Genomic DNA, 15,801 nt, shown 5'->3' with positions numbered 1-15,801 from the left:
GTTACGGCTCAGGCTCCTGCCAACGCCGCTCATCCGTCTGTGCGCACCTCGGGACACGCCCACGGGTGCGCACATCCAGGGACGCGCCGCGCACGTCCCCGCCCTGCAGCAGCCACCAGCTGCAATCACTCGCTGGCAATCTTCACACCTGGAACTGATGAGGGCGAGCTGGTTAAGAGACCAGTGGACCCTAGGATCGGCGCGGGAACTTAGTTTTCTCATGGTGTACCGTAAGCAACAAGCTTCATGCTCTCTATTCGTGTTTCCTCTCCGTGCCTTGATTTGTCCCTTGTCTTCTCCCGTGTCCCCGCAGTACCCTTCGTCACCTGGAAAGTGAGCTGTGCGTCTCACTTTTCCCTGGATCTCCCTCTGGACTCTTGACTACCTCCTTCGTTTCTCGACCTCTCGCTCGCCCCTGGATTCTGACTATTTTCTCTTGCCCCGGATCATCTGCCTGCCCCCTGGACTTCCTCGTATTTCGTTCAACACTTTGGTAACACTCACTTCAGTTAATTATACACATAGTCTTACACCATTCCCTTTTTGGATATAGTTCACACTCCATTTCCTTAGTTTATTAAATTAGTATTGTTTGTTATTATTATATATATTGAATATATATATATATATATTATATATATATATATAATAAATTGTACATACGTCCCCTGGTGTCTGTTTGCCGTCATCTCCCCTTTAGTCCAACCATTACAAACTCTAGTATTTCATATATATATATATATATATATATATATATATATATATATATATATATATATATATATATATATATATATATATATATATATATATATATATACATATATATATATGTATGAAATACTTGACTTTCAGTGAATTCTAGCTATTTATATATTTATTTATTTTATTATATATATAAATAAAATAAATACTTGAATTTCAGTGTTCATTTATTTACACATATACACACACACATAACACTCATCTACTCATTGTTGTACTTGAAAGTACAATGCAATACAATTCCGGGGCAATGGCACCTATCAAATACACAGTAATGAAAACACAGTTGTTCTACTAACTGTACTGTGTGTTATGAGAGTAGAGTATGTGTGTGTGTGGCCCTTTAATAGGTGACAGCATGTGAGGTGAGTGACGTCAGTGAGTGTGTGGGCGAGAGAAGAGCGTGAGTGCTGGGAGGGACTCGTTGGTTTTGTGTTGGATTGGCTGTGTGCAAGCAATCAATAAAGCAAGATTTGCAACTAATCGCTGGACTCATCATTCACCCTAAAGTCACTGCCGGGTAAGGTGAAGGGTGTTGCCCCGAGCGTACATCGGCCCTGGAGAAGTGTCTCCCCTGCGCTCTTCGACTATGGTCTCGTTCTTCTTTTTCGTCTCCTTGTGTGCGCACACTGGACTCAGGTCCGCATGGAGCTGGAGGGGGCGTGGCCTCCAGCTCCGGCTGAATTCCGGGAGATTTTCGGGAGCAAATTTCTTCCGGGAGGTTTTTGGGAGAGGCGCTGAATTTCGGGAGTCTCCCGGAAAATCCGGGAGGGTTGGCAAGTATGATGTACAGTAGATGGCAGTATTGTCCTGTTTAAGAGTGTCACAACATTGCTGTTTACGGCAGATGAACTGATTTACGGTAGACGAAAACGTGACTGCTGTTGTTGTGTGTTGTTACCACGCTGGGAGGACGTTAATGAAACTGCCTAACAATAAACCCACATAAGAAACCAAGAACTTGCCCTCGATCATTCTACGGTTATAACGTGATTGGGCAGGCACGCTGTTTATATTGTGTGAAAGCGGACGTGAAAACAGGCTGTCGACACGTCACTCAGATCCGCATGAATTTCGGGAGATTTTCGGAAGAAAATTTGTCCCGGGAGGTTTTCTGGAGAGGCGCTGAATTTCGGGAGTCTCCCGGAAAATCCGGGAGGGTTGTCAAGTATGGCGGTGCAATGCCAGGAGGGGCGCGTGTGACCCCCAGGGATCCTGCTGTTTCAGTATCGTGCTTTAAAAAGCCACTTGGAAAAGCTGCGCACTGCAAAATGTGCTCATTGTATCCATTCATCTTGAAGTCCTCATTCTTTCATGTAGAAAACAAAACAAATAAACACCACAAATTGTTTTATTGACTTTTGTTTTGTAGGTTAAATTGTGTTTATATTGTGCTCCTTAGTGAATTTTGCTGATCAATTTAAATTCGTTATTATTTATTGAGTTATTTTATTTTATTTGTCAAACGGCTCCAAAAAATGTTTATAGTTTCAATAAGGATTTAATTTTTCCTTCAATTTCAGGCGAATTGATGCACTTTAAATCTCTTATGTTATAAACTAAAGATCAATGTTAATAAAGGTATTCTTTGTTGTGAGTTGATCAATATTTCTTTCGTCTTTTTTTTGTTTTCTTTAATGTTGATAACCATACAATGTTATGCAGAGGTGTACTTATAACGATTGTATTGACAAATGATACTACAGTATTTATAGTCACAGCGTTCGTTACGTCTCGTCTCGATTAGTGTAACGTCTTATTTTGGGGTCTCCCTATGTCTAGCATTAAACGATTACAGTTGGTACAAAATGCAGCTTCTAGACTTTTGACAAGAACAAGAAAGTTTGATCATGATATACCTATACTGGCTCACCTGCACTGGCTTCCTGTGCACTTAAGATGCGACTTTAAGGTGTTGCTACTTGCGTAAAAAATAATAAATGGTCTAGCTCCATCTTATCTTGCTGATTGTATTGTACCATATGTCCCGGCCAGGTATCTGCGTTCTGAGAACTCCGGCTTATTAGTGATTCCCAAAGCCCCAAAAACGTTTTTTATTTGGGTTTGATTACTCTGGAATGCCCTACCACCAATAACAGTTAGAGATGCTACCTCAGTAAAAGAATTTATGTCCAATTTTAAAACTAATTTAAACACCCTAGCCTTTAATGAAAAACCTTTCTTAGACCAGTTGATCTGCCGCCTCTCTTTTCATATCTGCCCCCCGTCCTGCGTGGAGAGGTTATCAGGTGGCCACGGATCAGTTTCCACAGAGGATGTGCTAGCTTTTCCAAGTTGGACCACTCCTCTTTGCATCAATTGGTGACGTCTCTGCGGTACCGACTTGTCTACATGTAAGAGAATCAGAATCAGAATCAGAATCAGCTTTATTGTCATTACGCAAGGTAATGAGATTGAGGCCATTCCATACAGTGCGATGTGTGCATGCTAGAAAAAATGAATATATACATGAAAAAAAACAAAACAAAAACAGGGTGGTTGGTGGAATGGGTTATTGCACCGAAGAGAAGGCAGTTATGAGGGACAATGGGGCAGTCCGTTCAGGATGGTTATGGCCCTGGGGAAGAAGCTGTTCTTTAGCCTGTTTGTTTTGGTTTTAATGCACCTGTAGCGCTTCCCAGAGGGCAGCAGGTGGAACAGGTCAGAGCCAGGGTGGGTGCTGTCCTTGATGATGGCACTGGCTCTGTTGAGGCAGCGGGAGGTGTAGATGTCCGTCAGAGAGGGGAGAGGGCGGCCGATGATCTTCTGAGCCGTCTTGACCACTCTTTGCAGCCTCTCCCTGTCTGCTGCAGTGCAGCTGCCGTACCATACCGTAATACAGTAGGTCAGCAGGCTCTCGATGGACGAGCGGTAGAAGGTCAGCAGCAGGTCAGGCTTCAGGTTGTACTTCCCGAGGACTCTAAGGAAGTGTAGCCGCTGCTGAGCCTTCTTGATGATTGATGTGGTGTTGACTGTCCAGGAGAAGTCATTAGAGATGTGGACTCCAAGGTACCTGAAGGTGTGGACCCTCTCTACACGCTCGCCGTTGATGTAGAGGGGGGCAGGGTCGGTGCTGCTCCTCCTGAAGTCGATGATGATCTCTCTGGTCTTGCTGGTGTTGAGAGCGAGGTTGTTCTCCGAAGACCAGGCCGTCAGCTTCAGGACCTCCTCTCTGTAGGCAGCCTCGTCACCCCTGGAGATGAGCCCGACCACTGTGGTATCGTCGGCGAACTTGACGGTAAGGTTGTCACTGTGGGCCGGACTGCAGTCATGGGTGTAAAGGCAGTAGAGGAGGGGGCTCAGCACACAGCCCTGTGGGGAGCCGATGCTCAGCGTGCGGGAGGATGAGAGGTGCGGGCCAAGTCTCTCATTCTGGGGTCGGTCCGTTAGGAAGTCCCTTATCCAGGCGTTTGTGAGAGGGGGGAGGCCAAGAGTGTCCAGTTTGTCCAAGAGGTCCCCACATCTGTGGTCCCTTCCAAGGTCCCTTTGAGGCATTTGAGATTAAGGGCTATACAAGTAAACTTTGATTGATTGATTGATTGAACACACTGCAAGTTTAATGCCTGCCTGCCAGGCCTGATCAATTCTGATGGCTGGACAGAAGGCTGAGATTGGTTGCTATAGCTACTCTATTATAAAGGAGAAGGAGAGAGTTAGTGTAGATTAAGAATAGCTGGGTCTCCGGGCCAAAGCCTTGAACGATACCACTTTAAATGTAGAGCTCAGTAGGGCTGTCTTCAACTAAGAATTTTCATAGTCAGATTTGATTCATTAGCTTTTGCCCATCAGTCAAATTGATGACATTTTTTATTTGAAGAGAAATAAACATATGCTGATATGACGTTGACCGTACTGGCAGGTCGCTCGGTGTCAGCACTTATATATGTCAATAATTCTAAGTTGATTAAAAGGTGCTTTTAAAACAAAAATCTCAGACTATTTGAAGACAGCCCTAATCTTTAGTGATACTTGGTACAAGCTGTAAGATTGAGAAACGTGAGCCAGATACATGCTGATCTATATAGGTCAAGTCAAAATTTGGTAGTTCACTGAGTCACCAACTGGCAACATTGTTTCATGCCATCGCCATGCATTTCATTAGGTACATCTGCTCAATTTAATGATCATTACAAGTTGCATTTTAAATTCTGCATTTCAAAAGAAAACCAATGTCTACTTTCTTTATTTGTCTTTATTTGTAAATCCATACTTTATGTACAAACCCCGTTTCCATATGAGTTGTGAAATTGCGTTAGATGTAAATATAAACGGAATACAATGATTTGAAAATAATTTTCAAGCCATATTCAGTTGAATATGCTACAAAGACAACATATTTGATGTTCAAACTCATAAACATTTTTTTTTTTTGCAAATAATCATTAACTTTAGAATTTGATGGCAGCAACACGTGACAAAGAAGTTGGGAAAGGTGGCAATAAATACTGATGAAGTTGAGGAATGCTCATCAAACACTTATTTGGAACATCCCACAGGTGTGCAGGCTAATTGGGAACAGGTGGGTGCCATGATTGGGTATAAAACTAGATTCCATGAAATGCTCAGTCATTCAAAAAGTGGAGGGTCACCACTTTGTCAACAAATGCGTGAGCAAATTGTTGAACAGTTTAAGAAAAACCTTTCTCAACCAGCTATTGCAAGGAATTTAGGGATTTCACCATCTACGGTCCGTAATATCATCAAAGGGTTCAGAGAATCTGGAGAAATCACTGCACGTAAGCAGCTAAGCCCGTGACCTTCGATCCCTCAGCGACATCAGTCTGTAAAGGATATCACCACATGGGCTCAGGAACACTTCAGAAACCCACTGTCAGTAACTACAGTTGGTCGCTACATCTGTAAGTGCAAGTTAAAACTCTCCTATGCAAGGCGAAAACCGTTTATCAACAACACCCAGAAACGCCGTCGGCTTCGCTGGGCCTGATCTCATCTAAGATGGACTGATACAAAGTGGAAAAGTGTTCTGTGGTCTGAGGAGTCCACATTTCAAATTGTTTTTGGAAACTGTGGACATCGTGTCCTTCGGACCAAAGAGGAAAAGAACCATCCGGATTGTTATAGGCGCAAAGTGTAAAAGGCAGCATGTGTGATGGTATGGGGGTGTATTAGTGGCCAAGACATGGGTAACTTACACATCTGTGAAGGCGCCATTAATGCTGAAAGGTACATACAGGTTTTGGAGCAACATATGTTGCCATCCAAGCAACGTTACCATGGACGCCCCTGCTTATTTCAGCAAGACAATGCCAAGCCATCTTCATAGTAAAAGAGTGTGGGTACTAGACTGGCCTGCCTGTAGTCCAGACCTGTCTCCCATGGAAAATGTGTGGCGCATTATGAAGCCTAAAATAGCACAAGGGAGACCCCCGGACTGTTGAACAACTTAAGCTGTACATCAAGCAAGAATGGGAAAGAATTCCACCTGAGAAGCTTCAAAAATGTGTCTCCTCAGTTCCCAAACCTTTACTGAGTGTTGTTAAAAGGAAAGGCCATGTAACACAGTGGTGAACATGCCCTTTCCCAACTACTTTGTCACGTGTTGCAGCCATGAAATTCTAAGTTAATTATTATTTGCAAAAAAAAAAAAAGTTTATGAGTTTGAACATCAAATATGTTGTCTTTGTAGCATATTCAACTGAATTTGGGTTGAAAAGGATTTGCAAATCATTGTATTCTGTTTATATTTACATCTAACACGATTTCCCAACTCATATGGAAACGGGGTTTGTAGTTTGGCAGTAAGTAAGCTATTTACTGGTTCATTTCTATTGCTCGACATTGTGAAAGGTGAACAGTGATACATACACTGTGGTTTTGGTGTTATACAACATAATGCTACTATACATATACTTCATATAGTCATCAAAATCATACAACACAATCAGTTTATCTTTTTAGTTATTCACAGTTACACTTCAGCACACCTGCTGTGTATGATCATGTGCATTTAGGTCTGATGCATTTTTATTTTTGCAGCCTCTTCTACTGTTGCTCTAGCTCCTGTACAAAGAGAACCTGGAAAGCAGAGTTATAGCTGAGTGAAAGTAGTGTTAAGAAAAGCTCGAGGCATATTCTGCTTCTATTTCACACCCGTGTATCTCTCAGTGGGACGGCTGATGATCACATTCTTAGCTGCCTTCTCCCGCACACCATTAATGTGTACACACACCAGTGATGTGCAGTCACTAGAGGCAGGTGAGGCGGGGCCATTATGGAAAGAAAAAAAATGTAAAAAGAAAAAAAAAAAATGAAATTGTTATATGTATCCAGTGATTATACTATAAAGTTCTTTTCCATTTAACTTCACCAGTTTTAGATTATTTTTATTCAAAATCGCTGAATTTTCACATTTGCCGTTCAAATACTGAAAAGAGACGGTGCGGTGAACAGCAGCCAGTCGAGGCACATCACTCAGTGCCTCAACATGGATTGCGCAATGACTCGGCTAACTGCTGGCCTGCTGTGCAGTGAGACCGTATTGCTATATGAATTATATTATACATTTCCATAGTTTAGTAAGCTGAGGTATATAATGTACAGTGTATTTTGTCAACAACTGTATGTGTGTAAAGTTTCTTGTGCTGAGCGATCATAAAACGGCTGCAAAAGACGCACTGACTGAGGCTCGCCTCCTGCACCCCCGCCGTAGAAGTGTTATATCAACTAAAGCCCACACTTAAACTTTCCACGTGCAAGATTGAATCTATTTTAAAAAATTATTTCATAAGAAGCCAACAAGTGCAAAAACAATAATGTTGGTGTTGGAGGAGTTGTGAATGACTGCAGGGCCACAACATTAGATACACCTGCAGACTGCAGGTGTACCTAATTCACAACTCCCCCAACACAAACATTATTGTTTTTGCACTTTTTGGCTTCTTATTAAATAATTTTTGTAACCTATTTTCATGGGCTTTCCTCTTTGTGATGTTAAGTTCCTGTTATGCGCTGTTATACAGTATATGCCTTGAGCTCTTATTTTGAAGGCGCTAAGAGCGGAAGTGATGTCACGTTGCGGAGGTTTTTGAAAGAATGTAAATAAAGTGGTCCTCGTGTAAACTGGAGCCTCCGTGTTTGTTATTTTGTAGTTTCATACAGTATAGGCCACATTTATAAACCCTCGGTTACACTTTTTTAAATAGATTCAATCTTGCACGTGGAAAGTTTAAGTGAGGGCTTTAGTTGCGGCGCATGGACTTCATTTATAAGTAAAGGTAAGACCATAATAACGTTTTTTTTTTAATTAAATGTGCATTAAAGTAGCAATGATTGTCACACACACACTAGGTGTAATGAAATGTGTCCTCTGCATTTGACCCATCCCCTTGATCACCCCCTGGGAGGTGAGGGGAGCAGTGGGCAGCAGCGGCGCCGCGCCCAAGAATCATTTTTGGTGATTTAACCCCCAATTCCAAGCCTTGATGCTGAGTGCCAAGCAGGGAAGAATGCTGGTATGAGCTTTTAAACATAACCCGTTAACTGCTGCCAATCAAATGGTGAATAAGATACTCTTTAGCGTTCATATGTTTGTAAATGTGACTGTGATGAAGTCAGTGCCTCACCAGCCATCAACCTCACCGCACGTCACTGACGCACACACACACACACACACACACACACACACACACACACACACACACACACACACACACACACACACACACACACACACACACACACACACACACACACACACACACACACACACACACGCACACACACACACACACATTCACGCTTGTTATCTTTAAAATACAGTTGGTTTGGACTCTATAGAGACTTGTGCTACAAATGACAATATTAGAAGATTCTCAACCCAATTGTCCACTTTCATATCTGGCTACCTACAAAGTAATGATTTTTTGGTGCACCATAAATGTACAATATATAACAAAAACACCTCCTGTCACCAGAGGTGGGTAGTAACGCGCTACATTTACTCCGTTACATCTACTTGAGTAACTTTTGGGATAAATTGTACTTCTAAGAGTAGTTTTAATGCAACATACTTTTACTTTTACTTAAGTATATTTATAGAGAAGAAACGCTACTTTTACTCCGCTACTTTTACTCCGCTACTTTTATCTACATTCAGCTCGCTACTCGCTACTAATTTGTATCCATCTGTTAATGCACGCTTTGTTTGTTTTGGTCTGTCAGACAGACCTTCAAAGTGCCTGCCTTACTGGTGACGTTTCACTCCGTTCCACCAATCAGATGCAGTCACTGGTGACGTTGGACCAATCAAACAGAGCCAGGTGGTCACATGACCTGACTTAAACAAGTGGAAAAACTTATTGGGGTGTTACCATTTAGTGGTCAATTGTACGGAATATGTACTGTACTGTGCAACCTACTAATAAAAGTTCCAATCAATCAATCAAAAGTGTGAAGGAAAAAAGATACTGTTTTATTTCAACCGTACATCCCGTCAAAAGCCTAAAGACTGACTGCACAGTTCCTGTCTTCACAATAAAAGTGCCGCTCCATCGCGCCTGCGCTTTCAATACAAGAGTCTCCGAAAGCCAGCGCAAACAAGCTAACAAGCTACGGAGTTTGCGACCAATGTATTTCTTATAAAGTGTATAAAAACGAATATGGAAGCTGGACAAATAAGATGCCAAAAACCAACCACTTTCATGTGGTATTAGACAGAAAGGAGGAACTTTTCTTCTCCACTTGAAAACGTGGACGTTATCATCACTACTGTCTGATTACAATCAATGCAAGTCATCAGAATCAGGTAATACACCAATTTATATTCTAGTCTTCATGAAAGAAAGGAATCTATATGTGTTAAACATGCATGTATATTCATTAAAACATCTTTAACATGTAAACAAAAACAGCAAAATAAATACATATAAATTATATACTGTATATATCAATGTATATGTATGTATGTATATATATATATATATATATATATATGTGTGTGTGTGTATGTTACTCATCTGTTACTCAGTACTTGAGTAGTTTTTTCACAACATACTTTTTACTTTTACTCAAGTAAATATTTGGGTGACTACTCCTTACTTTTACTTGAGTAATAAATCTCTAAAGTAACAGTACTCTTACTTGAGTACAATTTCTGGCTACTCTACCCACCTCTGCCTGTCACATATTCCCTGAACAATATCAACCCTTCTGCGGGGAAATATCCAAAGCATACATGTATAAGTGGAGACATGCTGTAATAGGCAGTCCTCACACAAAGACAAGGAATGGCCTCATTCCAGTTTACAGGATAGCACATACCATCAAACTATCAAACATAATGTCTCTTCCCGCTGTGTCTTTATCTTCCATCCCTCACACATACTGTACACCACTTGTCGCTGTCAGCCTCTTCTCCGCTACGTCTTTATGAAGATTTGTTTCCTATCAAGAAACATGTCAGGCAGAACAAACGAACTATCCTTTTCTATTAGCGTCATCAAATGAAGGGGCAATATTCATTTGCTTCTCTGTGCAAGGAAGGATCATTTTACATGATTTCCATTAGCACTTTGAGCAGGGATATTAAGAAGAGATGACAAAAGATCAGTAGAAATGGAACAACGGGGACACATTGTCGACACATATGGGGACGGCGTGGTGGTGTTGTGGGAGTGGCCGTGCCAGCAACCTGAGGGTTCCTGGTTCAATACCCACATTCTACCAACCTCGTCACGTCTGTTGTGTATTTGAGCAAGACACTTCACCCTTGCTCCTGATGGGTGATGGTTAGCGCCTTGCATGGCAGCTCCCGCCATCAGTGTGTGAATGTGTGTGTGAATGGGTGAATGTGGAAATAGTGTCAAAGCTCTTTGAATACCCTGAGGGTAGAAAAGCGCTATAGAAGTACAACCCATTTACCATTTAACAATAGACGAATGTGGCAGGGCATACAGGTCATCACAATCAATCAATGTTTATTTATATAGCCCTAAATCACAAGTGTCTCAAAGGGTTGCACAAGCCACAACGACATCCTCGGTACAAAGCCCACATAAGGGCAAGGAAAAACTCACCCCGGTGGGACGTCGATGTGAATGACTAAGAGAAACCTTGGAGAAGACCGCATATATGTGGGTAACCCCCCATCTAGGGGAGACCGAATGCAATGGATGTCGAGTGGGTCTAACATAATATTGTGAGAGTCCAGTCCATACTGGATCCAACATAACAGTAAGAGTCCAGTCCATAGTGGGGTCAGCAGGAAACCATCCCGAGCGGAGACGGGTCAGCATCGCAGAGATGTTCCCAACCGATACACAGGCGAGCGGTCCATCCTGGGTCCCGACCCCGGACAGCCAGCACCCCATCCATGGCCACCGGACCTGTGTGTCTCCCCCTCCACAAGGGATAGGGGGGAGCAGAGGAGAAAAGAAAAGAAACGGCAGATCAACTGGTCTAAAAAAGGGGGTCTATTTAAAGTCTAGAGTATACAAATGAATTTTAAGATGGGACTTAAATGCTTCTACTGAAGTAGCATCTCTAATTGTTACCGGGAGGGCATTCCATAGTACTGGAGCCCCAATAGAAAACGCTCTATAGCCCGCAGACTTTTTTTGGGCTCTGGGAATCACTAATAAGCCGGAGTTCTTTGAACGCAGATTTCTTGCCGGGACATATGGTACAATACAATCGACAAGATAGGACGGAGCTAGACCGTGTAGTATTTTATACGTAAGTAGTAAAACCTTAAAGTCACATCTTAAGTGCACTGGAAGCCAGTGCAGGTGAGCCAGTATAGGTATATATATATGTATATATGTATATAAAGGTATATACGGTATAGGTGTAATATGATCAAACTTTCTTGTTCTTGTCAAAAGTCTAGCAGCCGCATTTTGTACCAATTGTAATCTTTTAATGCTAGACATAGGGAGACCCCAAAATAATACGTTACAGTAATCGAGACGAGACGTAACGAATGCATGAATAATGATCTCAGCGTCGCTAGTGGACAAAATGGAACGAATTTTAGCGATATTACGGAGATGAAAGAAGGCCGTTTTAGTAACACTCTTAATGTGTGACTCAAACGAGAGAGTTGGGTGGAAGATAATACCCAGATTCTTTACCGAGTCGCTTTGTGTAATTGTTTGGTTGTCAAATGTTAAGGTGATATTATTAAATAAATGTCGGTGTTTAGCAGGACCGATAATCAGCATTTCCGTTTTCTTAGTGTTGAGTTGCAAAAAGTTAGCGGACATCCATTGTTTAATTTCATCACAGACTATAAAGCTGCCCCCGTCCCTGTGACAACAGTATCAGCCTCATAGATGACCTTAACAACTACTTTGCAAGGTTTGAGGCACTTAACACCACTCCGGCGAGAAAATCCATCCCTCGCCCTGATGAGCAGCCGCTCAACCTGGATATAGCGGATGTCCGGAAAACCCTGAGGAGAGTGAACCCCCGGAAAGCACCAGGACCTGATGACATTCTGGGCAAGGTGCTTAAAGGATGTGCAGCTGGCTGGGGTTCTCACAGACATCTTCAACATCTCGCTGACCCAGGCTGTGGTACCAACATGTTTTAAGACGGCCACAATCATTCCAGTGACTAAAAAACCCACAATCTCCTCCCTCAATGATTACTGCCCCGTTGCGCTCACCCCCATCATAATGAAGTGCTTGGAGAGGCTGGTAAAGGAATATATTGTCTCCAGACTTCCCCCCACATTCGACCCATACCAGTTTGCTTATCGCCCTAACCGCTCCACAGAGGACGCCATCTCCTCTGCACTCCACCTGAGCTTAGAACATCTGGAAGGAAAGGACACATATGTGCGGATGTTGTTCCTGGACTTCAGCTCAGCATTCAACACCATCATCCCGCAGCACTCGGTGAGCAAACTGACCCCCCTTGGATTCAGTACCCCCCTTTGCAACTGGCTGCTTGACTTCCTCACAGACAGACCCCAATCTGTGAGAGTGGGCAGCAACACCTCCAGTGCCATCTCCCTGAGCACCGGCTCCCCCCAGGGCTGCGTCCTGAGTCCACTGCTGTTCACGTTGATGACTCATGACTGCTGCGCCAGGTCCACTACTAACCACATTGTGAAGTACACGACAGTAGTGGGCCTCATCCGTGACAACAACCACATGGACTACAGGGAGGAGGTGAAACATCTGGTTGACTGGTGCAGAACCAACAACCTGGTCCTGAATGTCAACAAGACCAAGGAGATCATCGTTGACTTCAGGAAGCACCAGTCCAGCCACGCTCCACTCTTCATCAACGGCACAGCAGTGGAGATAGTAAGCAGCACCAAGTTCCTGGGGGTGCAGATAACTGACAATATAACCTGGTCCCTACACACCGGAGCTCTTGTAAAAAGAGCTCAGCAGCGCATGCACTTTTTGCGTGGGATGAAAAGAGCACATTCTACAGAGGCACTATAGAGACCACCTGCATCTCTGTCTGGACTGGAGCCTGCAATGCCTCAGACTGGAAGTCTCTCCAGAGAGTGGTGAGGACGGCGGAAAAGATCATCAGGACTCCTCTTCCTCCTATCCAGGAGATGGCAAAAAGCCGCTGCCTGACCAGGGCTCAGAAAATCTGCAAAGACTCCTCCCACCCCCACCAAGGACTGTTTTCACTGCTGGACTCTAGAAAGAGGTTCCGCAGCCTCCGAAGCAGAACCTCCAGGTTCTGTAACAGCTTCTTCGCTCAGGCCGTAAGACTCTTGAACGCATCATAATAATCCCCTCAATTTCCACCAAAATGGATTAACTGGCTGGAATAAAAAAGACAATATAACATACATCCATAAACGTGGACGCATGTGAAAAAGTGCAATATATTTATCTGTACAGTAAGCTATTTGTTTATTTATATATGCACCTTATTGCTTTTTTATCCAGCACTACCATGAGCTTATGTAACGAAATGTCGTTCTTATCTGTGCTGTAAAGTTCAAATTTGAATGACAATAAAAAGGAAGTCTAAGTCTAAGTCTAATAGCTTGAGGGCGCTTACATTTTTAAAATGCCCTTCTTGTGTACTGGGCCATCACTATATATCATAAATGGGATTAAGATAAGTTTTGTTATTTTACCAACAAGGTCATTCATTGTTTTATACGATTGCACCACAGCAGATAGACATGAACGACTCGAGTGTCTGTCCCACAAAAAATAAAATACCGTAATACCTCAACTAATGAACTCATTTTCTTCTGTGACCGACCTCGTATCTCATTGAAATGAATTGAAATCAATTGAATCCGTGCTTGGCCAGAACACCATCATTTTAACAGGCCTTTTCATTTGGACAAAAAAATACTTTTAGATATAAACATTGTTAGAAATGCAATACAATATATGTACTATTGTAATTTATGAAATCATGTAATAGTAATCTAAAGCATTTATTTCTTCCGGCTAGAGCAGGGGTGTCAAACTCATTTTAGATCGAGGGCCACATGGAAATCTACTCCAAGTGGGCCAGACCGGTAAAATTACAGCAGGATGAATTAAAAATAAAGACAACCTCAGATTGCTTTCTTTGTTTAAAAATAGAACAAACACATTCTGAAATTGTACAATCATAATGTTGCTGTTTTTTTTTTGTTTTTTTTTTACAAATACCTGTTGCGGTTAATAGTATATATACTGGAAGCAACAACACCCACGTGGCAAAAGGCAACTGCAACCGAACATGGTGGTGGAGGAAGTGCGCCACCAGGAGGAAGCAGCCAGGTGTGCCAAGGCAGTCTCCCAAGCCCAGCAGGGCCGCTGGATAAGGTGGGAGGGCGTGGAGAAGAGAACAATCACGTGGAACGAAATATGGAGCATGGAGTCTAAAAGACTAAGTTTCATCATTAGAGCCACATATGATGTCCTGCCCTCTCCAACCAACCTACATCTCTGGTATGGAGAGGACCCAGCCTGTCTCCAGTGTACAGCCCCAGCAACCCTCAAACACATCTTGGTTGGTTGCAAGACCAGTCTGACTCAAGGGAGATACACCTGGCGCCACAACCAAGTACTGAAGTGCTTAGCTGCCGAACTTGAGAACAAGAGAGTGGTCACCAATGCCATGCCTCTAAATGCTCAGGCTACCTTCCCACACAAAACAACTTTCATACGGGAAGGAGAGAAACGGCGGACCAAGCCATCACCTCCAGACTTAGGCCCACTGAACGCAGCCCGAGATTGGGAAATGCGGGTAGACCTCAGCCACAGGCTTATCTTCCCACCCGAAATTGCAGCAACCAGCCTGCGCCCAGACCTGGTCCTCTGGTCCATGTCCTGCCGCCGTGTCTTCATCGTTGAGCTAACGGTCCCATGGGAGGACGCCATCGATGAAGCATTCGAACGGAAGAGGCTGCGATATGCCAACTTGGCAGCTGAAGCAGAGGCAAGGGGCTGGGACGTGAAGGTGTGGCCAGTGGAGGTGGGCTGTAGAGGCTTTGTAGCCAGTTCCACCACAAGGCTCCTGAAAGAAGTAGGAATCAGAGGACAGGCCCAACGCAAGGCTATTAAAGAACTTGCCACCGCAGCAGAACGGAGCAGTCACTGGCTGTGGCTGAAGCGCAGGGATGCAGCAAGGGCTGCCAAATAACCACGTGGTGCCACCATGCGACACACACCCAGGTCTGATCAGCCTGTGGTGGGCCAACCTCGGCAGAGGGTGTCTTGTGATAAATGGCCGAAACGCCCAATGACGTCGGGGAACACAACTGAAGATGTGTTGTACTGGTGGCACCACATGATTATTGCCAAACTCCACCCCACCCAAGAGGACATCTCCAACCCCATTTAATTGTTGTGCTGAATATTTAGGGATCTTTAACAACTAGTCCTATTAAGAATCCTTTGTTTGTCGTTATTTATATTTTCTGAATAAATTATGTGATAATGTTCATCTGTCAACTCATTTGTGTTCATTTTCAATCTATCAAGATAAAAAAATGATAGCAAAATCAAATTATTGTATGTAATTTATGTAGTTTGATCATTTTCCTCGACTGATGTACTAACATAATGTGGTTTATTTTGTACATATGTAGCATCATCT

General features: G+C 43.1%; 1 protein-coding gene across 1 annotated transcript in view; it reads left to right on the top strand.

Annotated features, from left to right (window-relative positions):
- Positions 1 to 3,518: 3,518 nt before the first annotated feature.
- Positions 3,519 to 15,801, top strand: part of LOC133576739 (ras-GEF domain-containing family member 1C-like) — a 209,525-nt gene continuing 197,242 nt past the window's right edge. The window contains exon 1 of the mRNA XM_061930072.2: positions 3,519 to 4,003. Coding sequence (XP_061786056.1) covers positions 3,965 to 4,003 — 39 coding nt within the window. The 5' untranslated portion in view covers positions 3,519 to 3,964. The remainder of the gene's footprint in view (positions 4,004 to 15,801) is intronic.

Source organism: Nerophis lumbriciformis, linkage group LG36 (genome assembly GCF_033978685.3).
Source record: "Nerophis lumbriciformis linkage group LG36, RoL_Nlum_v2.1, whole genome shotgun sequence".
In the NCBI taxonomy this organism is placed as follows: domain Eukaryota; kingdom Metazoa; phylum Chordata; class Actinopteri; order Syngnathiformes; family Syngnathidae; genus Nerophis; species Nerophis lumbriciformis.
This window is presented reverse-complemented; position numbering and strand designations above follow the sequence as displayed.